Source organism: Canis lupus, chromosome 19, assembly GCF_048164855.1.
Source record: "Canis lupus baileyi chromosome 19, mCanLup2.hap1, whole genome shotgun sequence".
NCBI classification, from domain to species: Eukaryota; Metazoa; Chordata; class Mammalia; order Carnivora; family Canidae; genus Canis; species Canis lupus.
Window position 1 is genome coordinate 18,404,340 of NC_132856.1, and position 26,457 is coordinate 18,430,796.

Here is a 26,457-nt window from a genome sequence, read left to right on the forward strand (position 1 = left end):
TCCCAGAAATTCTGATGCAGGAAGTGTGTAGTGGACACCATGTACTTATGAAGGTATCAAGTTCTGTGAAGTGCCTCTATTTATATTCTTAGCTCCTCAAAGAAAAACACTGTTTTAGGGAATGATTAGGGAGCACTCTCACTAACTACATGTTGAAATGTTCCATTTGTTACTTTCTCAAGAATACTTTTCAAATACAACGGCAAATGAGAATTTGATTTTTCAATGTAAATTTTAACAATATTTCCAAATGTTCACTCAGATTGTTTTTTTCCATCCAATGTGGATGTGATTTGACATAATATGGAAAGTGTAAACAGCTGACATTCAGAGTAGAGAAATGAAAGGCATAGGTAGCAAGGTACACGTGCTCTGGTCCTTACAAGTATGTTTATTGAAAAATAATTGTTGAACATACACTTGATGCAATTATTTTTACTGAATGGTAAAAAATATAACATACATGACTGGGTTATTGACCTCAATGGTAATGAAGTTGGGGATGTATAATCAGTCTACCGTCAAACAGAGGGCGCAAGCAAAAAAGACCCCGATCCAGCCCTTGTGATGTTGCCAGTATGTATATCAGTTATCTAGATTAAACCACTCGTCCCAGTGATATAAAGGACATGTGTTGCATTCAAGTAAAGGGTTCTTCTCAGCGTGGAAAACTAGCTTACTATATAACTCAGGTTTACTCAGGCATCTTCCATTAAACAATAGTTCTAGTAGATGTTCTGTTGGGGGGGGGGAATGAAGCATTTCACAGACAAATGAGTTTGGAAAATGTTGCAGACTGTATTCTTTCTCAAAGTCACAATGGACAGTCCCATGTTCAGTATTCTGAGAAGTCTTACTAGAAAATAACCACTTCACTTTCTTAAGTCTAGTGTTTCTCTACTTCTGTTGATACACAACCATTTCTTTTTTCTTTCTGCACATAACAGCTATCCATCAAAATGTCACCCGACAATGACAGACATTTTGGGAGATGCAAAATAATTACTCAATTAAAAATATGCATAATGTATGTGAGTGTATGTATATTTATCTATATGAATTATATTATAGTTATAGTTATACATTTACATAGTGATGAATTTATAATATCACTCTTTGCTTAAGTATAAGGAAGGAGGGGATAATAGAAACCTCTATGCTAAGGAGTTTTCCATTACAGAAATATTAGTATTTTAATATGCTAATGAAAGTATTAAAGGAAAAATTTAAATTCTGAGATGACAATGAGCTACTAGAGGTAAAAATAAATGCTAACACTCGTCATGTGATCAACTTACCCTTGGAACCAATTTCTGTGGATGAACTTGAGTCATTAGCATGCCTTACTGAAATAAAAAAAATGAAAGAAAAAACTCACAAACATAATGGTAGATGCTGATATCAATAATGAATGAAAAGTCACAGTTTTCTCTTAGAAAGATTACAAAATGAGATATAACCATGCTTCACTAGAACATCATCTTAGAGGATATATTGGAAAAAAATTCTAATGAACTTAATCTTGAACTACCACAGATGAATCCAGGTCAAGTGAACATACATTACAGCTTTGTTAAAGAGAATTGAGGCTGCTAAAAGGGATGCTATAGTGAAGCCCTGGCATAGTGTATCTACACATAACAATGGAAAAAACCATGAACCAAATTAGACAATGGAATGGTAATGCCAACTTCCAACTCTACTGGAGCCAATTTTTCAGTCAGTGAACTGTTGGGGATTATCTCTGCCCTTTGAATCTTACGGTTCTTTCTCCCACTAATGACTTTTTCCCATTTGGGAACCCAGACTGGCATCTGCAGAATCAAGTTGGGAAGAGAAGCAATTCAAATAATTTTGCCAATTTGGGAAGGACAACAAAGCTTGGTGTGATAAAAATTGTAATAGTCATTCTTTTTATTTTTGACTCTGATTTTCTTCCACATTTGCAGCATGCTGGTTACTCAAGATCACAATGCATCAAAGCCTGAGACTCGTTTCAGAAACCCCAGAATATTGCTGTGTATTTCACCCACTGCAAAGGACCAGATCCTGAAGACGTCAAATGAAATATATATTTGTGCTGTGAATTGAGATTTGATTTTCTGGCTCCGAGAGGCAGAGCTACTGTAGATCTGCAGCTGCAGATGTCTCTTTCATCTGGATGAAGTCTCTAGAGTTGAACTAAACAATGGTGGAAAATATCAACCCAGCTTTAACTGGCTTCAGCCAGAATGAAATTACAGGCACATTTGTATTCAGCATTCACGATGGAACGATAAATTATTTGGACTTACAACTGTTAACTGTGAGTTTCATTGGCATTTTCTGCACAATAGTCCTCAATCTTGGGAATGCGGCAAAACAACAGTAATCATTCCGACTGTCTTTTTCTTCCACATTTGCAAAGTACAGATCTCCCTTTTGACTCATGTATACTCTTTCATCTTGTTCAATGTGTTCTAATTCTGGAAAGAAAGATCTTGTCATTAATAGGGGCAATGGTCCTTTATTGTGCCTCATCCTCCTTCTCCATTTTCCTTTCTTCCCTATTATTTCACTTCATTTTCTTTTTCATGCTTGCTCTTCCTATTCCTCACAAATCTGGTCTTACAATAAAAACAATGAGTGAGAAGTAAAAACAAAACAATAAAACAACAAACCCCCTGGGAGCATGCTTTCCACCATTAACCAAAGAAGTCCACTGGTGGACAACCAGCTCTACAATCTACCTCTCCTTGCCATCGAAGCCTCTGCTTCTGTAATGGCTTATCTGAAAACTGGTTCAATTGGTCCAATCAAACAGATCTACCCAAAAGTTGTGCTTGAGATACTAATCTGTCTTTCCTCGATGCAATCTGGAGAGTTCTAGGGTGATTGGAGTCTGGAATGTCTGGCTGCAGCCAAGAATAGTTTCTTTCAGTTTCTTCCAAGTATTGCACAAATATTATCATTTTCTCCACGGGCCACAGTGAGAAAACATTTACGACACATTGTGAAGGCACATGCCAGAAGGATTTTATAAGAAGCTGGAGTTTCAACTCGAGAGTTAATAATTTTTTTTTTGGTGAATTAAACACAAAGGTTAATGCTAGTTTCTCGGTGGGTCACTGTATGTAGCAGGTAGAGCATTATTAAAATAGAAATATAAAGCTAGTAACACAGACCCAGGCCATCCTCAACTTTGACATAATATCCCAAAATTAAGTTATTTGGAATATAGAAAGTATTTTTTTCATAGACATACTTTACCACATCAATAGCTTCTCTCTTTCAGATATGATAAAATCAAGAGATATATTTAAGAGTTTTCTAGTGTTTTCACATATATCCTTAACAGTATAGTTAAAACTTATTCCATATTGATAATGTTTTTCTTTTTTTCCACTTTCATAATCTTACATTATTTTTTAATCTTTGTTCACCTATGCTATCTGACATGATGCATGAAATTAAAATCCTATCGATGGAACAGAATGTTACTTACCAATATTCATCCAGTAAATGTGTAAAGGTGGAAGACCTTTGGGAGGGTTGCATTGGAGGACAATTGGATCTCCCTCCTCCACTTCAAGAGGGTCAATTTTTTCTTTTGGGAATTTTGGAACATCTAGTATAAAAAATAATTTGGGACAATATTTTAAAAATTAACTTTTAATGTTACAAGTAATATATTAAAACCTTCTTTTTTAAAAATAGAGTATTTTTAATAAATTCAATGCCCCAAATCTTGGTTTTCATATCTCCCCTGCAGAAGAAAATATTGTTAAGAGTCTAGGGTACAACCTTATGTAATTTTCAAAGTGCTCCAACAGTGACACCTGAGTTGCTCAGTGGTTGAGTGTCTGCCTTCAGCTTAAGTCGTGATCCTAGAATCCTTGTATCAAGTCCCATATTCAGCTCCCCTCAGGGAGCCTGCTTCTCTCTCTGCCTATGTCTCTACCTCTCTCTGTGTCTCTCATGAATAAATAAATAAAATCTTTAAAAAATAGATAAGTAAAAGTGCTCCTACATTTTACAAATGTAGACAACAAATATTTTTGCTGTGTTACATTGATTGGGAACAATATGCTTGTTCATGTTTCTCTACATGGAGATAAAAAGTGAGTTTAAATTCTGATAGATATCATATCTTTTTTTCTTCAAACACTGTGATTTATTTTCTAGGCAGATATATCTTCTCTGTCTCTGGCTTTATTGTGGAGACTTGAATGTGATGGGCAAATATTCCATTCAAAATATAACCAAGCTAAATTAAAATTCAAAGCCCACAGAAGGAAAATGGTACAAATAACAATGAAAAGACAAACATGATCAGTTTAAGTTTCTAAGAGAAACTTCCACATTGGAATCACTCCCAGGAAATGAAATTTCAAATGAAATGGAATTGATGAAGGAAAGGAGACTTTGCAATATTTTAACATATTGTTTCCCATGCTGGAGACACTTTCCGAAAAAAGCAACACAATTGCAATAGGAATATAAGTCACAATATGCAGAATTTGAATTTGCAATAGGAATATAAGTCACAATATGCAGAATTGATGAAGGAAAGGAGACTTTGCAATATTTTAACATATTGTTTCCCATGCTGGAGACACTTTCCTAAAAAAGCAACACAATTGCAATAGGAATATAAGTCACAATATGCAGAATTTGAAATCCAGCATAAATGTGTGATTATTTTTATGAAATTATTTACAAGGTAGTTTTAAGAATATTCAAAATGGGGCACTTCTGGTGGCTCAGCGGTTTAGCGCCGCCTTCAGCCCAGGGCCTGATCCTGGACACCCAGAATGGAATCCCATGTCGGGCTCCCTGCATGGAGCCTGCTTCTCCTTCTGCCTGTGTCTCTGCCTCTCTCTCTCTCCCTGTGCCTCTCATGAGTAAATGAATAAAATCTTAAAAAAAAAAAAAAAAGAATATCCAAAATGTATTCTGCTTTAACACTCTATTGATATGTTTAGATTTAACACTCTATTGATATGTTTAGATTTTATTAGGGGACTTTGAGTGATAGAATTACTGAGGCTCTTATAGAAGATGAGGACCTTAAGGTATTTATAACATTGCTGGCTTGAAGGAATTTATTATGGGGTATTCTATCTTTGCATTTCATTCCTAAATGGTGGTTCACAAAAGATTATCATTATTCTTGGAAGTCTAAAGATATATACTCATTTATTATCAAATTCTTCTTGAGGAGCTTTGTGCATTTCGGATGTATTTGTTCTCTTGACCCTCAACCCTGACCCCAATTCCTTAGTGGTTGAAGGAATTTGCTGACATTTCTCTTATCGATGCACCAGCTAGTTACAATGCATTGCTTTTTGTCTAAATTCAAGGACCCTTCAAGGCTTAGCACTGCAAGGACAGTGGGTTATACACAGTGCCTTTGCCAACTTAGAAGGCAGGCTTCAGTAATGTCACAGTCCTCAGTGGATTCCCTCTTTGCCAATCCATTGAAGCAGATTTCTCTTGGCAAGGCTGGAAACATATTTGAAATGGCAAATATCTTGGAATCAGGCTTTCGCTCCAGGTAGCATGAAATTTCCACCAAAAGACTGGAAAAAAAGCAAGTTTAGGGCATTCACTATGGTAAGATCTTATAGATAAAATATCCATGCCACCTATTTGGTAATGCCTTAGCTTTGACTGAGAACAAATGCTATACAAATCATTTTGTACAAAGTATACCTCATTGAAAGTATTGTGCAGAACCTTACAAAACTGTTATGTGCCCAAAGCTCTAAATTCAAATCACTTTTTAGTGTAACTTGCTATAATTGAAGCCCCATGTTCTTTGGTATTGAAGCTAACAGTGGTGTTGGATAGCTACTGAATCTGTTTATACTCAGATACAAGAGGCAACAGAGGAGAGAAACGTAGAACAGACAAAGAAAGGAGCCTGTAATCCTGTTTTATAACAAGCAAACTTTACAATGTCTTATAGGAATACATAGTTCCCTGGGTGATATCTATTGTAAAGTAGCTAATTAATAAGATATATAAAGCCTTAATTGGAGAGCTGCCCCCTCAGAGTATTCAGAAAGATCTAATGATTCAAACAGATAGTACTGCCAGTGAAGCACTATCATCCATGCATTAATTAAATCTGGATTATAAAATTCTAATTCCAAAGACGTAAATATGTAATTCAACTGACTTCCGAGGCATCAATAATAAAAATAAATAAAATAAAATTTATAACTCTATCAAACCCTTTATCACATACCATCAATCTTTGGAATAGTGTTTGACCAAAGATGAAATGAATATCAGGAAACAAGGGAAGGATATTTATATGTTTAATAATTTAAGGTCTGAAATAGATTTATAAAAGACATTAATTTGTCAGTATTTTTTTATGGTCTTCTTTGACTTTGAAACTATTTAGTAAGTCTGATTCCATGCTAGAAAGTGAACAATTTAATGGCGACAGATAAATGTGGAATTTAATTACTGTAACTCAACAGCAGGCATAAAGTTTATCTTAATTCAAATAAAGAAATGACTCCATTTAAAAATAACTCCAGCCAATGACTTTGGCTAATTGTGTTTCTCTAGTGATAAACATTAGCATTGTTGAGTTTGAACAGATGCAATACTTTTAAAAGTGAATTGTAAACATTCATCTTTCTTTTGTGTAAGGTAACTACATTGCTTTAGCTTGCCAACATATTTTAAATGAATTTTCCATCAACAATAAAAACACAATCACTTAATTATGTTTAACTAACGCTGGACTTGACCATGATATGGCCTTTCCACAAAGAAATCAGAATCCATTTGTCCATCAGTATCTACCTAAGCAAAAGTTTAAGAATGTTTGGAAATCTCATAATAACCAAGTCTACATGGAGTCAGTTTCCTTTATGTATAATCTCCCTACCTATCTATCTGCATTAGGAAATCAAGTAATTGATAATACTCATCTTTTTTTTTTTTTACTATTCTCCAATAGGCTTTCACAGTTATTATTTAGTGTTGTAGACAAATTTGTAGTAACAACTCCAATGGCATAAGTTTCTAAAAATCCAGCCAGAATCCAGCATGAAAAAACTCTTTCAGAAACCAGTTAGATGGATAGCAGTCTTCTTACTGGAACCATCAATATAAAGTAAAACAGCAAATATAAAATTTCTAGTACCTCTGCAAGTTGAAATGCTGACTGACAATGAGTTTTGAAAGTCACCATTCAATTCTTTTAACCTAAGATATTGAAAAAGTAACATTTTTGTACTTGAAATGCAAATGACTCCTAAAAAATATATTTTGTATTTATAGTACAGTATAAACTAGGTTCTGGCCCAGGCACTAAAACTAACTGGCTATGTAGCTTCAGACCAGTATTTTTCCCCTTCTGTGTCCCCATTTACTTTTTTCTGGGATCCTAGAGTCCTCTGAAACCATCACTCTAGACTCCTCAAAAGTCTCACTAGATTAGAAGTTTCTCAAGGGCAAGGATATTATAAAACCTAAGTTGTAGAGTCTTACCATGCCAATATGCTTAATAGTGAAGGGTAGTCATGAAATAACATCAGGATAATTTAACTTAATACAAATAGTGCCAACTAAACCACTTAAATGAAAAAGGTACAGGCAACTTAACCACTAACAAGTCTATTGCCAAGGTATTTCCAACAAAAAAGTACAATATATCTCAGCTCATTTAGAGGATGTATTACCTGAATTATCAAAGTACAGGCAGCACTGTATGGCATCAGGGTTATACACATAAAACCTGGAGCCAGCTGCTTGAGGATGAAATCAGGTTTCATCACTTATTATGTGATCTGAACCTGTTACTTAATATGCTTCCATTTCATTACTCAAACTGTAAGGACACCTCATTTACTGATTTGTGTCAAAGTTTAAATAAACCATTTCATATAAATCAATTAAATAGCATGGGGCACTTAAAACTCACTCAATATATGTTGGCTATTATTCAAGTATTTCCACTTCGCATGGTATACCCAGTATACCCATGGTATCACCATATAGAGATAAGACGGGCAAAGGGCATAGAACGTTCTTCTGCTGCACCTTCTAATTTTTCTTGTAGTTTACACTGTAACAACTTCTGTAATTTTATGTAAATATCTGGAATTAGCTTTTACAGAGGAGGAAAGGAGGAGGCCAGAAGGAAGAAATAGTATGTTTTTTTCATATAGAAACTATGGTTTAATGATACCCTTCCCCATTATTGGGCAAATCTTCCCATGCCACAGAACTTTATCTATTTTGACTTATCTCTCTATTTACAACACTGGACTGGTGAGCTTTCTGCGTTCCTTACATTTCCACTGAATGTGTTTGGGGAACTGCTTACAGTCTGACAACATTATCATGAATGTATGCCACTGAGCTCACATGTTGTATCATCACCAAGTCTAGTTTCCATCTGTAAAGAAATTTAATTGATTTCCATTTCCTGTAGAGTACCCTATTAATCCATTTAGGACTACAGAAAAATAACATTGCCTTTCAGTGTATAAGCTCGTAATGAATCCACGCTAAGGAAGGACACCCAATCCAGCCCATTTCATTCTAGTCATTCACACAATCTGACAGATGAGAGGAAAATCCTCAGTCTTAATTAAACCTGTAAAACTCAAACTTGTACTCCCAACACTAATATCAACACTAACAAATTGATCTTCTTTAGTTAATTTGCATATATGAGTAAACAAAATTAGCATATGCTACCAGATTCTGCTTCTGCTATCCTACCCCTCCCAAATCTGAGCAGTAAATAGCCAGAGTATGTCTTAAGGGAATTGTCCTGAGGAATCTGAGGAAACTATACAAATGTAGAACCCAGCAGACCAGAAATTCTAATTGGTTTCCATTAAGACTGTATATAGAGGATTGCATCCCTAAGCCTGCCATTTCCTAGATTATTTTAATAGTGTGTGGAAATTGCTTTTGGTACTCTTATTCATTCTTTTATTCTTTGGTCTATGAATCAATAAATCAGTCACTGATAATATGCATTCAAAGCAGCATCTGGAAGCATGCAAGGAAGGGAGAATAGCATAGCACATCTTTACCATTCTTAAGCATCACAATTAGTACACATGACAACCAGAAGACTCCCAAATAGTATATAACTAAATATTTCAAAAAAAACTCTAGAGAATTTACATATGGATTTCCTGATAGCACTATTTGTAACAGCCAAAAGTTGGAAACAGTCCAAATGGACATCTACTAGTGGTTGTGAATGGATAAACAAAGAGTGGTACATCCATATGATATAATATTATTTAGCTATAAGAAGGAGCAAATTACTGATATATGCTAAAACATGAATAAATTACAAAAACTCGCTAGGTGAAAGGAGATAGATGGAAAAAATCATGGTATGATTCCATTTATTTGAAATGTTCAGAAAAAAATTACTGAGTCAGAAAGCAGATTTGTGACTGTCTGAGGCTAATGGGGATGGGAAGAGAGAGTACCTACAAATGGGGATAAGGAATCTTTGGAGGATGATGAAAATGTCCTAATATTGAATTTTGATGATGGTCATACTAAAAATTTATTTTAGAAACTCACTGATATTATATTCAAAACTGATAAAATTTATATCTATATGATGCCTCAAAAAGTTGGTTTAAAATTTCAGAAAGAAAAATCACTACAGGCTGAAACAGAGTAGGGATGCTAAGTGGAAAAGGCTGATTTGTGCTCGGAAGGACAGGCAGTACTGAATAGCCCAAACAGAATCATTTATATCATCATTTTAACTCTGCTGATGGTTGTCAAAATGAAGGCTAGAAAGACCTCCCTGCTCCCCAAACTCACTTGCCACATTCACGGGATAGAAATTTTTTTAGGACAGTCTTTGTTTTGTTCACTGCTATCTCTCAAATTACTAGAAAAGTGGCTGGCACATGAGAGGAGCTTAATAAAGATTTGTTGAATAATTCACTAACTCTCCATGCCATATTGTGGAAAATCCATTTAGTTAAATGATTTTTTTCCATGTTTGAAAACAGTACATTTTGTTTGTTTGGTTGGTGTTTCTTTTACTCTTTCATTTCCTAGCAAACTCAACTGCAGTCTTATTGAAAGCAGAAAGCTGAACATCGGGTATAAAGGTTTCCATTTGTAGGGAGTAATAACAGGATTTTCAGTTATTGTCCTCAGGTGAAAACTTAGGTGCCTAAAGCCATTAAGGCTGGTCTAATGAAAACTTTAAGAAATCAGATGAAACTCTAAAATTCTAATCAGGGGATCCCTGGGTGGCGCAGCGGTTTGGCGCCTGCCTTTGGCCCAGGGCGCGATCCTGGAGACCCGGGATCGAATCCCACATCGGGCTTCCGGTGCATGGAGCCTGCTTCTCCCTCTGCCTATGTCTCTGCCTCTCTCTTTCTCTCTCTGTGACTATCATAAATAAATAAAAATTAAAAAATAAAAAAATAAAAAAAAAAATAAAATAAAATAAAATAAAATTCTAATCACAAATTTTCTATCGATGTAGAAGAAGAATAGACTCTCTATAGCTTAAGAAAAGAATCGATTGATAAAGGTTGTAGGAAGCTTTAAACAGTCTCTGATTTACAAACCCCTAAGAACTAGGGTAGCAGTCTTATTCAACATAGAAATGATTGCAGGAAGCTGTTAGATGATGAAGTAATTTCAGGAGAGACTGGAAATGATGCATAAGAAACCTAATTTATTTTGCTCTTTTCTACAGCAGCAGAAAAACAGGGTAATTACCTACTACATAGCTCACATGTAACTCTCATCTCTTCACTGCAATGCTAGCAGATTCAGGCCAGAATTATCCTCACATTGTTCACCCCTTTACTTGGTCTGCTTAGATAATGAGAGAAAATATTTTTTAAAACACTTTAATTGCAGAATCTTCTACTAACATGTGCCATTTGCTTCTCTGCAAAGCTACTGCCTTTTCCTTTGTGTCTCCATAGCAACCATCAGAGTTCAGGTTAGGGATCACGCTAATGCCTTGCCTTCTACAACAGATTTTTAATATTGCTCTCTCACATACGTATCTTATTTCAGTTTTTTTAGTTAATTAGATGGTAGATTATATGGTTATAGTTAGACTACAATATATAGTTTTATAAAATAAACTATATATATGGATAATTATATCTGTCTAGTTTTATGATCACGACCACAAATTTCATGGTAATGCTTTCTGATCCTGAATTCATGAACATTTCCTAGTGAATATCACTTCAAACCTAAATTCCTGAGTCCAGTTTCCAAGTTTATATGTCAATACTTTATCCATTACCATACTATAATGTCTTATTTTATAACCCAGTTTATCTAATTCAGATAAATAAGTATGTTACTTGTTAATTTTGCATATCTAACAAGGCCATTTGTAAAAAATAAAAAGAAACAAAGAGATACAGCACTCTTTTATCTACCACCCATTATACAAAAAATATAGTATCACTATTACCTTTCTGTCTGCTGCAAAATCCATCCCCTCAATCCATTAGTAGTAACTATTATCCTTAATTTTGTTTCCATCACTCTTGTTTTTTATAATAGTTTTCATTATAATTTTACCACATACAACCTTACCCCTAAATAGTTTATCTTTACATATTTGAACCTGTATTAATAAAATCATACTGTATGTATTCTTCCAAGATTTGTTTTTATTGTTCAACAAATTCCTAGGATTCATCAACTTCCACTGCTGAGTAACATTTTTTGTATGACTATACCACAATAGATTTATTCATTCTTACCATGGATAGACGCATGTTTATCCCAATATACTTTTAATTAAAGCAATGGTACCACAAATACGCCTGATGGACATGGATCAGTGGCACACATGCATGATGAAGGAAATGGAATAGCTAGGTTACAGGTGAGAGCATCCCCAGTTAAGGAGGCAATGAAAAATATTTTCCACAGACCAGATAGAAAAGTACACCTGCCACAGTGGTAGATACATATTATAGTAGTTGCACATTCCCACCTAACACTTCATAGTATTTCCCAATTTTGTGAAAATAAGTGCTTTTAGTATTTGGGGCTATAGTTAATCTATTTCTGATTACTAATGATGTTGAGCACATTCTCACTGGCCATTCCAGTCTGAGGAACAAGTTTATATCTTTTGCCATTTCACTTTTTTCTTATAAAATTATTCTTTATTATTTTCTTATAAAATTATTTATAAATACATAAATTTTTATTTTTAAAAATATTTTAGTATATTTTTTATTGGAGTTCGATTTGCCAACATATAGTATAACACCCAGTGCTCATCCCAGCAGGTGCCCCCATCAGTGCCCGTCACCCAGTCACTCCATCCCCTTGCCCACTTCCCCTTCCATTACCCCTTGTTAATTTCTCAGAGCATAACATTATTTTTAGTTATAGTCATTGGCAATGATTTTTTTCCCCTCTAGGTTGTAGCTTATCTCTTCTTCCTGAGGTCTTTTGATAAAAAGGGCTCTAAAAATCAAATGTAGTGAAACAATCCTTAGTGATTTCCTTAACAGAGCATCAATATGTCTTATTTAAGAAAACTTCTCTACTATAAATACACTATTCAAATCATTTTCTAATTTTTTAAAAAAGATTTTATTTATTTTTTGACAGAGAGCAGAAACAGGGAGAATAGCAGACAGAAGGAGAAGCTGACTCCCCATTGAGCAAGGAGTCTGATATAAGGAAGCTCAACCCTGAAACTCTGGGATCATGACCTGAGCTGAAGGCAGATGCTTAAAGGACTGAGCCACCCAGGCACTCCCATTTTCTAATTTTTAAAAAACATTTTTTGCCTTTCAAAGTTCAATCCACTTGAAATGGATTTTTTTTTATATTATGTGGTATAAGACTCCAAATAAATGTGTCTTTACATGGACAATCAGTTGTTCCACCCCATTTTGTTTGGAAGGAAGGAAGGAAGGCAGACAGGCAGAGGGAAGGAGGGAGGGAAAGAGAAGAAGAGAGAAAGAGGGAGGAAAAGAGAGAGTGAAGGAGCAAGAGAGGGGAAGGAATCTACACTAGTGTTTCCATAGTGCTTTCATATGAACAAGGGTTTGTTTCTGGCTTCTATGCTCTTCTATCTATCTAACCCTGTGTAAAGCCATAGTGGCTTAATTACTAAAGTTTTACATTGAGCCTTGTCATCTGATAAGGAAGTTTCTACGAAATTCTGCCCTCTGCTCCTCAAATATATTGTGAATCAGCTGGTTACATTCCACAAACAGATCAAAAACAAATTAAAGATTTGGATTTCAATTATTCTATATATCAAGTCTTGGAGACTTGGCATTTTAGCTTTACTGAGTCTTCAAATTCAAGAAAAAGATATTTTTTCTATTTATCTAGATCTTTTAAAATATTTTTCAATAAATGTGTGTATTTTTCAACTACAAAGGTTTCACATCTGCTTGTTGGATTTATTTTCTGCTTCTGTTATTATTTTATCCCTTCAATCTCTTTTGAATTTATCATGTTACCTTAAGTTAGCTCATGCATTTTCTTTTTTTTTTTATTTTTTAGAGTTATTTATTTCTTTTTTTTAATTCATGAGAGACATAGAAGGATAAGCAGGCTCCTCCCTGGGAGCCCGATGTGGGACTCCATTCCGGGACCGGGACCACGCTCCAAGCCAAAGACAGGAGCTCAACTGCTAAACCACTCAGGCATCCCAGCTCATGCATTTTCATCTTAAAAGCATGTTACCTAAAAAGCTTAGATCATTAATTTTCATCATTTCTCATTTTCTATTGTATGTTTCTAGGATGAAAAATATCCCTCTAAATAATGCTTTACCTGCTTCAAGCATGTTCTGTTATGTAGAATTTCAACTACTGTCACTTCAAAATAATGTTCTATTTTCTTTTGCCATTTCTTATTTGACCTATGAGTTACTTAGACATCTATTTATTAATTTTCAAGGATATAAGACTTCTCTAATTTTGTTTTTATTATTGATTTCTAATTTAAATGCCCTTGGGTCATATTTACTTCATAGCTAACATGTCATCAAGTATTGAAAAAAAAGCATTCTGCAGGTTTAGGTACAATGTTCTCTATATGTTCATTAAATGGACCTTATATGTAGGTTCTTTAAATCTTCCACAGACCTACAGTTGTTTTCTCTGCTTAAACTACCAAAATATGAAATACATTTGTTAATATCTCTCATTATTATGATAGATGTGTCCACTTCCACTTGTAATTTATTTTTGTTTTATATATTTCAATATTACATATGCCTAGGGAATTAATCTTCAAGAAGCCTTTTAAAAATAAATTGTTTTGACTGATAATTAATTCAGATATTCCTATTTTGTTCTGAATCTCATTTATCTAGAACATCTTTTCCATTGTTTAGTCTCAACAATTCTGTAGCTTTATGATTTAGATGTGTTATGCAGTAAACAATTTATATCTTTCTCAAAAAACAAAACAAAACAAAAAACACTTGAAGCATTTAGTCTATTTACTTTCATCTTCAATTAATCATATATTTGTATTTGCATAGTTTTTTTTCTTTCTTTTTCTCACATTTCTTACTTTTTTTCTTTTTCTCCCTCAAACAACACAGTCTGTTAATCATTCATCTCTTATTCTACACTTTTAATGTAATTACTTTATAAATCTTAAGATGCAGACTTTACTTGTAATACTCTAAATTTGATCTATCTTCTCTCTCCTAGAATAATGTGAGAATTTTATATTGTAATTTCACTCCAGTTACCTGTCCTAATTTTTAGGATAAGACACACGTATTTTTCAGTATGTGTTTTTCTAAGATTTGTGTATATACTGACCGGCCCCAGCCACCCCCAGCATAAAGCATCCACATCCTGGAAGGTCTGTGACTTTGAGACTCTCCAGTGTCTACAAGTCTACAGGAAGAAATTGCCAAAGAGAAGCTGTTGGCAGTGTTCTACATAAGAATTTACTCAGTAAAGATTTTAGTTAGTCTTGTAATCCTGGATATGTTAAGATTAGGGAAAATAAGAGACCAAAAGTGGAATCTGGTCACCAGAGATCCCATGCTACACAGGCAATATATGCTAATGAGGAATTCTCTTAATCTTCATCATAGTTACTGATAAAAAACACCCTTCACAGTAAATCATTTACAGTTTTCCATGATTATTTATGGAAAACATTACTAATATATACTAATTGCTGGTTCTCCTCTCCTAATGGGCACTCATATTACTGAAGTTAAGTAGGGCTACACACAATTTGCTTTGCCCCCACAAAACAAACTATGAGTAGAAATTGCCTGTACAGTTTCTTGTTGGAAGTAATTTTTCATGCTCTCTGCCTCAAACTCTGACCCATGTGGCATCAGTTGCTACATGCATGCTACAACTACAAGATGATGCCATCTTCATCAGCCTGGACCTCTAAGAGGCTGCATAGGGAACAGAACATCTGTCCTGCAAAGCTGCCAGGCCCAAAGTCAACTGCGTGATCAGGGAACAAACACAGGGGCCTGGAAAATACTTGTTACTGAACTATAATTTAGCCACATCCAACCAATGTATTTAACTTAATTCTCATCCTATAAGGCAAAGCAGATGCTGGTTTCCCCTCTCCACCCTATGTTAGATATAAGAATACTGAAACACAGCAAAATTAGGTAGCTTTCAAAGATCATTCACTTTTGAGGTGCCTGGGTGGTTCAGTTGAGCATCTGACTCTTGGTTTCAGCTCAGGGTATGAACACAGGGTCATGAGATCAGTCTTCTAGTTGGGCTCCACACAGTCTGGAGTCTACTTGATATTCTCTTCTTCTGCCAATCCTCTCACTTAAGCTCTCACTCTCTCTCTCTCGCTCTCTCTCTCTCAAACAAATAAATAAATCTTTTTAAAAAATCATCCACTTTTAAATATCAAGATCTACAGGATAATTTCACTTATAAGTGAAATATAAGGCATATATAAGCTGGTAATTAACATAAGAATGTGTCATTATTGTGCTCAACCCTGAAACATCTGTAGAGTGAAATCTCCATTGCAACACTTACTTGGAACTATAAATTCTATTTCTTCTGACATAGCAACTCCCAGTTTATTAGAAGCAAAGCAGCGATATTTCCCTTGAAAGTGAGATATGTGCCCCTCATTTGGGATCTTAAAGGTTCCTGAGTTGTTAGACACAATTATCCGAGAGTCAGAGAGATCAAAAGGCTTGTCATCCTTAGTCCATGCAAACCTGTAAGATAAAACTCAAGTCAACAACCCTGAAAAATCAGAATGTATCTCTTAATTTTAAAGCGGTGACAACAAAATGCACAACAAAAATGTCATTTTTGACAAAACCAAGACATTTGATGGTAAAAAACTATATTTTTAATTGACTATATAATAGACAAAAAAGTCTCAGTAGAGTCTGAGAAAGCTTACAAGTTGTTACAGACTGAATGTTCATGTCTCCTTCAAATTCATATGTTGAAGCCCAATCCCTAAAGTAAGATTAGCTGGAGGTGTAGAACTGGGGAGGTGATCAGATCAGGAGGGTGGGGTTCCCACGAATGGGGTTAGCATCCTCATGAAGGAGAGCATTTTTGTCCTTTTCTGCCATGTTAAGTTACAGGCTGTCTATGAACCAGGAAACAGGTCCTCCTCATCAGACACCAAATCAACCCGGGCCTTGATCTTGGTCAGCCCAGCCTCCAGAACTGTGTGACAAATGTACATTTGTTGTTTAAACCACCAAGTCTGTGCCATTTTTGTTATAGCACACTGAACTAAGACCAAGCCATAAAGAAACTGTAATAACTGAGAAAACAAATTGAAGATAGGTTCTGTTCTAAGTTTTTTAACTTTTTTAATTGGAAAGGTATTTTACTAATACTTTGAAGATTACTAAATCTAAAAACATATAACATGTCATCACATCATGTATGTATGTGAAGAGCTTGTTCAAAATTATAAAACAAACAAGAACTATTAAATGTGGTCATATTTCCTACCTACATTTTTAGACAATAATGGATTTGAGATCACAAAAAAATATAAAATTTTGAAAATTGAGTTTTTCCAATTGTTACAATGCTACTAAAGACAGTTTCTATGACAACATTATCTTCTGTCATATGATTATTGTTTAAGTTACTTAATGATTTGCATTTTTCCCCTTTTACAAACAAATTGTGGTAAACAACCTTAACATATTTATTTTTTGGTACTTATCCAAATATTTCATTAGATCAAGCTATTAAAAGTAAGACTGATAGACCAATAACATAAGAAAATTTTTATAGATGTTGATAAATGTTGCAGAATTGTATTACAGAAAAAAATACGTGTAGTTAAATTCCCACCCCAGTATGCCACCATATCATTTCTGTGAATGAGGCTGTAAAAAGCATTTAAAAAAAATCTTATCAATCCAGTAATGACTTTCCAATTTGATTTTATTCAGCATTTCATATATGAATTATCAATGAAAATTGTGGAATGTGTTAGGACACCATATTCTTATACTAAACTGAACATTATTTCACCAGGAATAACAAACCTTTATGGGACACATATTTTTGTTAGGAACATGCCTGCCTTCCCCTCACACTATTTCTTTTGTCTTCTCTTTCCATGTGTTTTATATTGTATCAGCTTTACTTACAAAGAACACAGAGAATCTATTCTTTCAAATTCCAGTATGTTGACTGGGATCAATTCACCTATACAGAATTAAACATTTCCACTTGGCAATATGTTATGTCTTTTCATTCATTTAAATCTTCTTTCCTGATTCTAGGTAGAATTTTATAAACACCACCCCCGATTTAAATACTACATAGTTCTTGTTACATAGTATCTGACACTGTTTTTGTTGATGTTGCTAATACTAATTGGTAAGACTGAGGACTTTTTTCCTCTTGCTATTATGATGGGATATTTTCTTCTTCTTGATTCCCAATTATTTTCTAACTGCCTATATGGCCATCCAATTACGTTTTATTGAATTTATTTTTTAATTTTTAAATTAATTTATAATCAACAACTTCAATGTAACCCTTTGTATTTATCAAATCTTGTTTTTGCATAGTGGACAGAATAACAAATTATATAATAATAATAATCATCATCATCATATTAATCATATTTTCTCATATATATATAGATTTTATTTTTTTACATAATTATATTGGACATGGCTCTACTAAAATAAGTAACAGTGATACCAGAAGGCATTCTATCTTTTTTTCTGAATTTATTGTAAATGCTAGCAGTTATTTCATAATTAAATTTGTACTGGTTACAGACATAAGAGATATTTTTGATCATTAATCATCCCTGATGATTGTAGGGTATTATCTTTTGATATAATAATTCAGTTCATTACTATTAATATATATATTATTGATCCAGCCATAATAATTGACTACATCTTCTTCTTATAATTCTATCCACATTTATATATACTAACTCAACATATTCCATTTGGTAAAATACAGATAATATTGATAATTTAACATGTCAACATGTTAAACATGAATCATTAACATGATTCACTAAGGGTGATTTTTTTATTTTTTTAAAGAATGATTTTTAAAATATCAAATTATCAAGCAATAATGTCAGCCACAGTAAAATTCCAAGTAATTAATTTTCATTAAATATATATCTTCTTAGTAAATATAAAAGAATTAAGTGAATCAGTACAAGTATGTAGCTTAGCTGCCCATTTTAGGATCACCTACATTAAAATCTAGACTTCTCCCTACAGCTTCTTTCTCCTCATTCCCAATGCACACACATTTCTTTCTCCCTTCCAAAGTATTGGAAGAATTTTGAAAATACTTCATCACTGATCGTGATCACCCCAGTAACAATTATTTAATTAGTAAAATACTAGATAACAAAATATCATACAGATAGCATTCAGGATGACTAAATATTTCTATGATAATTTTAAAAATATCAACTAATAACCTATTCACTGAATAAGATATGTGTCACATTAAAAATATGTGTCACATTTTAGACCTGAAATAATACATATGTATTGAATGTCATTTATCAATGTATTAAATTTTGGATTAACAAATGCTAACTTTCATTAAGTAGAACTAAGGATCTTCTGGGTTTTGGCTATGTTGTTCACTTGTAATGTAAGGAATTATTGAATATTTCCACAGTGCCAAAACCTATGCTAAGTATTTAACATAAGGCAATCTATTTTATGATAAAAATAATTTCGACCTGTAGAAGAACATATGGAAAATAACCAAACTTTATTTTCATTAACATTGCTAACATGCTATCATTCTTTTGGCAAGTCTTAACCTTCAAGATTTATAGTTCCACAAGCTTATAATAGAGTACAAAGAAATTTTTAAAAGATTACATATATTTAAACAATTATTTCATTTGAAAGAATACTCACGTTGGTTCTGGATTTCCTTTAGCTTCACATTCAATTTGAAAATATTCATCAAAGGGAAAGGCAACTTGCACTTTTGACTGTTTTACAATTGTTGGAACCTGCTGAACTAAATATCAAAATATGTATTTAAAGAATATGATCTACAAAAACTAGGTGAGTTTAATTTAGCCATAATAGAAACACTTGAAACATGCTCTCTATATTGATACATAAAAGAACTATAAAAAAGTGAAAATTACAGAACAAATCTGACTTTGTCTTTGAAAAATGTATTTTATTAATTAATTTTTGAGGTTTGCCCTTGGGTCATGTTTTTTATGCCAGTGTAGTCAACATACAGTGCTTATTAGTTTCAGGTGTACAATATAATGATTCAACAATTCTTTGCAATACTCAGTGTTCGTGATAAGTGTACTCTTAATTCTCTTCATCTATTTTACTCATCCCCCCACCCATCACTCATCTGGTAACCATTCATTTGTTCTCTATGGTTAAGAGTCTATGTTTTGGTTTGTCTCTTTTTTTCTTTGTTTTCTTTCTTAAATTCTACATATGTGTGATATCATATGGTATTTGTTTTTCTCTGATTGACTTCTTTCACTTAGCCTATAACCTCCAGAACCATCTATGTCATTATAAATGGCAAGATTTCACTCTTTTTGGCTGAATAATATACTATTGTGTATATGTGTGTGTGTGTGTGTATACAATATATATATATAAATTCTTCATTCACCTATCAATGGACACTTTGGGGTGTTTCCATAATTTGGCAGCAATAAACACAGGGGTGCATATATCTTTTCTAATTAGTGTTATTGTACTTTTTGGGTAAATACCCAATAGTGGAGTTGCTGGATCATATAGTAATTATATTTTTGACTTTTTTGAGGAAACTCCATACTGTTTTCCACAGTGGCTGCATAAGATTGCATTCCCAACAATCGCATACAAGGGTTCTTTTTTCTCCGCAGCCAACATGTGTTGTTTCTTCAGTTTTGAATTTTAGCCATTCTGACAGATATGAAGTGATAACTCATTGTGGTTTTAATTTGCATTTCCCCAATAATTAGTGATGTTGAGCACTGTTTTATGTGTCTGTTGGCCATCTCTAAGTCTTTAGAGAATGTCTGTTCATGTCTTCCACCCATTTTTTAATTGAATTGTGCAAAAACTGAGAAACCTTCGAAAAACATGTATTAATCCATTTTAAATAGCCTTCTTTGTTAAAATATCTATTTTATCAAGAACACAAAATATGAGAACAGTGGCATTTTTTTACATCATAGCAAATTTCTAATATCTTCATAGAAGGCAGCTGGATTCTCACATCTACACATTTAATCTGTTCCAAAAGTTGTTCTTCTTAAATATATGAAGAAAATCTAGCTTTACACAGGTATGTATTTGAAAAAGGGTGAGATATTTTATCATCCTTTCTGATGATACACCAAAACTCAACAAGTGGTAGTTTCTCAAACTATAATAGCAGTAGTTTCTTTATTACAGTTTGGAATCTGAAATCATATCAATGAATTTTTCATATTCTATTTTACTAAAATGTTTTACCCATAGTGTTATTTTTAAAGATCTTATTTTGGGGCACCTGGGGGGCTCAGTGGTTGAGCATCTGCTTTTGGCTCAGGGCGTGATCCTGAGGTCTTGGGATCCAGACCCACATCGGGTTCCCCACAGAGAGCCTGCTTCTCCCTCTGCTTATGTCTCTGCCTTTCTCTCGGTATTTCTTATGAATAAATAAAATCTTTTTTAAGACATAAAATAAATAATTTCTTTAAGTAATCATTACCATGCAATGCAGGGCTCAAACTCAATCCTGAAATCAAGAGTTGCTCTACCAACTAAGCCAGCTAGGTGCTCCTATCCATGGCTTCTTTTTAACCATGTATAATTTTGTAACATATAATAATCATTTAGAAAAAAAATACTGTTTCATGGACCCTGAGAGGTCCATGGTCACATTTTAAGCATTGATAGCCAGAATAGTAACTTAAAGCTCTTTCCAATTCTAAAAAAAAAAATTGGCTTGATGAATCTGATCATTGAGTTTTCCTAGTTTAGGTACATTAGTCCAAGTTCAGTCTTTATCCATGGGATATTCACAAACACTTTAAGAACATGCATAGAACACATCCATACCTTCATGCACATTTACCTTATTTCTGATATCTACATTTCTAAGTACAGCAAGTCTTGAGCTTATTGCAAATTCATGTTATTTAAATTTTATTACAGTTATAAAAGGTGAAGGATAATGCACAATAGCAACAGTCCCTAGGATATCAGCTAATAACTTGTGAACAACTTGTTTATTAGAACATTACTCTTCCTTAAATTTGCTAAGGTTGTAAAGTCTCGGCAATAACTAATTACTCAGGGAATGGAACTAATAACCTTTGAGTGTTTATAAGAATATATATTCTACATTATAAATCTTTTCCTCCATAATTAGGCCAATTACTAACACACCAGACTCCTTGACATTCAAATTGGATACCTGCCTTAGTTGCATTTGCTAGTGAGTGCTCCAGAGTACTGAAATAAATGGATAATATTCAGTTGTTCTGAAAACATGTCATTAATATTTCATAACAATTGTTGTCTAAGGACATTGCAGCATGAAAGTACATAAGTAATTGAGACAGCCAGAATAAAAATGTGTGCCATGGATTAATATAAACTTTCAAATTCTTTACCACTGATGACCTAAATGAGAAAAGATGGAAAGAAAACGTATATTCTAAGAGAATATGGTCAGGAATCAGATCAGGAATCCCAGTGCATCTTTGTTGCTATGGGAGGGGGAATGTAAGATTATTAGCCCCTTTTCCACAAGTATCACCAAGAACTTTGCTCTTAATTTGGTACTGCACACTCAAACCAAAAGAATCTACTGAAGATGAATTATTTCCAGCTCTTGACCTGAATGTCTACAACTAGGTTGATCTATATTGTGGGTAGGCTAGGAGATTTCAGCTTGATTTAAAGAGAACTTTAAATCTGTACATCTACAAATAAGATAGAATTCCTTAAGAAGTAAAAATATTCAAAGAGTAACATGACTATCTGTCAAGGACAATGGAAAGGGATTCTCACTTAGGGCTGAACTAAAGGGCAGGGCTGCCCAAAGTGTATGATGTGAAACTGCTATGTGAAGTAATTTAAGGTGGCCCTCAGAATAATGGCTTAAAAACACATTATACTATATAGTCAGAGACTTAACTGCCTTTTCTATTCACATTCAGATAAAGTACTTCAGAAGAATTATTTAAGTTCAGAGTTAGCACTTCTCTTAATGTTTATTTAACTTGCTAAGCTCAAGTCTAATTGTCTAGAGCCTAGATAATGTGCAAAGGTCATTTCCAGTGCTAAGATTCAAATAAACAAGCAATGCCTCTTGTATTATAAGTCTCCAAATTACATATGATAAAGACAGCAGGGATAATAGAGGAAGCATATGGAAAAAAATATCTAAATAACGTTTCAAGGGTATTTTACATCCCCTCTCCTTATAACACAAATTCTCCAAATCTACATTACAAAGCTGGTGCAGTATTACATAAACTGCATTTGTAAATGTATCATTTTTTGTCTGTTATTTTTTAGGTATGTAAAGATATATACTTCCATCAAACCATTGAATAGCCTCTTGATATAAACTCATGCTATGGAATGCTTAGATTTTCAGAATAGTTATCTTATATTTCAGTTGTATAATAATGGTTTTTTAATATTTTCTTAATTCATTGTTTTCATTTTTAAATATACAATCATTTTGAAAAAGATACAAAATTATTCAGTTCCTTTTTATCATAATTGGTTTAAACTATTAATTTCTGAATCATAACACTTCATAAAATAAACCAATGAAGTACATAAAAGTAACAGCTGTTGGTAATACTGAAGAATATTTTATATGGCAAAACACCTGATCTATAGGTCATGTTTCCTGTTATATGTTCAGTTTGCATAAGAGGCAAAAAGCCTGAGCTGCAAAATAATTATAGCAAGTAGTCAAATAGAAGACATCCACATTTTTTAAAAGGCAATCATGAATTCTGATGATAGACTGCTGGAAAATAAATAGAAATATGGTAGAAAAATCACATCCTCAATCTACAAGTATTCTACTTAAAAATTAAAACACATATAATGAAATTCCATAAAGTAGGTATTAAATGCTGTCATTTTTACCTGAAAGTGGTATTTCCATGGCTGTGGAGAATTTTAACAGGGAACAAATTAGAGATAAGATTAATCCTCTTCCACCCAACAGCATCTCCATTGCTCTTCAGGATGGAGGCAACTCAGGAAGAATAAATTGTAATGTCTCCTCCTACTTTTGGTTTAAAGCTGAGAAGAACGTAGTACACCTGGAAACTAAAAAAAAAAAAAAAAAGAAAGAAAAAAAGAAAGAAAAACAAAATGACATATACTTTAAGTTCATATACTCTGAACTTCAACTTTTATTTGGAGAGATTATGCTTTGGCATTTTTCATATATGTATAAAATACTATACATTTAAAAATAGTAACTAAGCCTGCTGTTCTGCTATTTTTTATAATATTGAGAATATAAAGAGACAAAAATGCTATTTATATTTTATTTTGAGAAAAGTTCTGTATGGATCATAAAGAAAAATAATCCCATTCCCTGCTTCTTCCCCCACAAAATGTTGAATTAGAGCAATGGCTTTACTCTGCTTTCTCTGATCTCAATTGACTCATCTATAAAAAATGGGAATTGGGAAAAAATTATCTTTGTGTGGCTTAGAAAATTTCCCTAAATGAAAAATAACTTACGTTGGTAATTAAAAATATTTTCAAATGTTCCATTGCGTTGACACATATTTTCTTGATAAAATAAATTATTCGAATCAACAAAACAAAGTGTGGAAAAATTACTTATAAAAATCAGAACATTGCTTAACTACAGTAATTGAATTTTGCACATTTATACACAGTTGGGAGATACTGAACCATAAAGAGAATTCTAAGATGAAAAATCAGAAGAAAATATTAATATCTTTCCTTTGAACTTTCTTTTTCCTTCTCTTTCTCTCTTTTAAAGATTTTATTTATTTCATTTGAGAGAGAGAGAGAAAGAGAAAAAGACACGAGCCAGGAGGGGTAGAGAGGGAGAAGCAGATTCTCTGCTGAACAGCGAGGCTGAGGCAAGGCTTGATCCCAGGACCCTGAGATCATCACCTGAGCCAAAGGCAGATGCTTAACCAACTGAACCACCTAGGAGTTCCCCTTCTCTGTTCTTGAAACACTTTGATAATAGTCATTTCAATTCATTATTTATAGTTATATGTCATCCTTTACCTGTAATCTATTACTTAATATTCTGTCCCATTGATATTTAATACTGATTTCTTTAAGGGCATTTCATAAATTTGTTTAATGATCCTGTCTTCTATTTGTTAGGAGAAAGACTTTGAAAAATACGATGCTTTTAGGTGACCATATTTCCAGATTCATACATCAAACTATAGTGAAATAGAAAATACAAACACTAGATAGCTCAGTAAGTGACTACAGACTCAATTAAAATTAATCTCTTGATTTAGGGTAGTGATTCAATGGTTACTACAATTGCCATAGTAAAATAGCTTGCAGACATGAATTGTTCAATAGTGATGATCTGACTTAGGAATTTTAATGGTCTTAACTACATGGTCTTGATGAGAGAAATTCTTTCCCATAAAAGGATGCCACATTGAACCCCTGGCTTAAAATAAGGTTATAAATTAAGAGACATAACATTGATGACACCAACAGTTTCCAGAATATGGAATGGTTAATTCTATGTCTGACCTATTCTCCTGCAGGGATTAGCTTCAATTTACCTGAGACTTATATGTTAGGAGGCTGTTACATAAAAGTCACTGGAAGTTAAAATGTGACTCCTTGCAAGCAAGACTCCATTAGGTGATGTTGATAGCTCCAAAATAGCTTTCATATTAAAAAGGGAATGTCAGTCATAATTTCATTGTCAGAATGCAAAAGGGCATACTGTTTAGTAATTCTGTTTTGCAACAGTAAGGTAGCAATAAAATTATATTCCCATTTATCTTTCTTCAAAGAATACGAATATAATGCCTCACACCAGACCTCAAAGATAAAAGCAATTATCGGAACTTAGGATGGAAATGACAGCAAGGCAAGTACAAAATAACACTAAAATATTTTGAGACCTAGTCACATAAAGCTGATGTCTGATTGCTTATGTTAATGACATTAACTCAGATTAAAAAAAGAATCAATGAATTTTCATGGATTTAATCTTCCTTCTATCCTAGCTCATCCTTGGAAAGAAGAAAACCATCTGTGACATCTAACTCAAAAGAAAACAGATAGTATCATATACAATTGACCCTTTCCAATTGACCCAAGCCTTAGCTTGTCTAGTGTGATAGTATGGTAAGGATTAGGAACACACTGCTTCTGAGACACAACAGAAACATGGACAGGCATGTATGTTATTCTCCCAAATAATATTGTCTAATATGCATATATCACTAATACTATAAAATGACCTCAAAGATCCCTCTGATGTTTTGAAAATAGCTCTGCTGGAGTAAGTCTAGAAACAATGTATTCCCTTAACTTAAATTCATCTTCTGCTTTAAGAAATAGAAAAGAGAGTTGGCTTATCCTTCATCTATTTTACCTGGACTTCCAAGTACATGCAAAGATGCTAGAGCCCACAGGTCAGCGAACAGAAGACAGTGATACATAACGCATAAGAACATGAAAAATAAGACAGAATATCATAGGTTCAAAGCCATCACTTACTACCATGCGGCCTTGGGAAGTTTATCCAACCTCTCTTGCTCATTTCTACAAAGGAATAGAGTAGTTCAGTCCTATAGTGCACTTAAGAAGGTTAAGTGAGGTAATGCATGGTTAGCACAGAAGAAGAAATGAAATTTACTACTAATAGTGACAGTGATGATGATTTTGTTGTTACTGATAAATAAGTAGAGTAAAGCCTCCAGTAATAATATTCTGATCAAAAGAATATGGTTAATTTGTACGTATTCTAATATAGTTACAGA

General features: G+C 33.5%; 1 protein-coding gene across 12 annotated transcripts in view; it reads right to left on the reverse strand.

Moving 5' to 3' along the window:
• The window catches only part of CHL1 (cell adhesion molecule L1 like), a 195,456-nt gene that overhangs the window by 54,080 nt on the left and 114,919 nt on the right, over positions 1-26,457 (reverse strand). For 11 of the 12 annotated variants that reach the window (XM_072785358.1, XM_072785347.1, XM_072785350.1 and 8 more), the window contains 6 exons: positions 23,588-23,773; positions 19,376-19,481; positions 16,008-16,195; positions 3,485-3,607; positions 2,295-2,465; positions 1,299-1,346 (listed from right to left, as the gene is read on the reverse strand). In XM_072785358.1, coding sequence (XP_072641459.1) covers positions 1,299-1,346; positions 2,295-2,465; positions 3,485-3,607; positions 16,008-16,195; positions 19,376-19,481; positions 23,588-23,678 — 727 coding nt within the window. In that variant the 5' untranslated portion in view covers positions 23,679-23,773. The remainder of the gene's footprint in view (positions 1-1,298; positions 1,347-2,294; positions 2,466-3,484; positions 3,608-16,007; positions 16,196-19,375; positions 19,482-23,587; positions 23,774-26,457) is intronic. The other variant, XM_072785357.1, reaches the window with a different exon arrangement.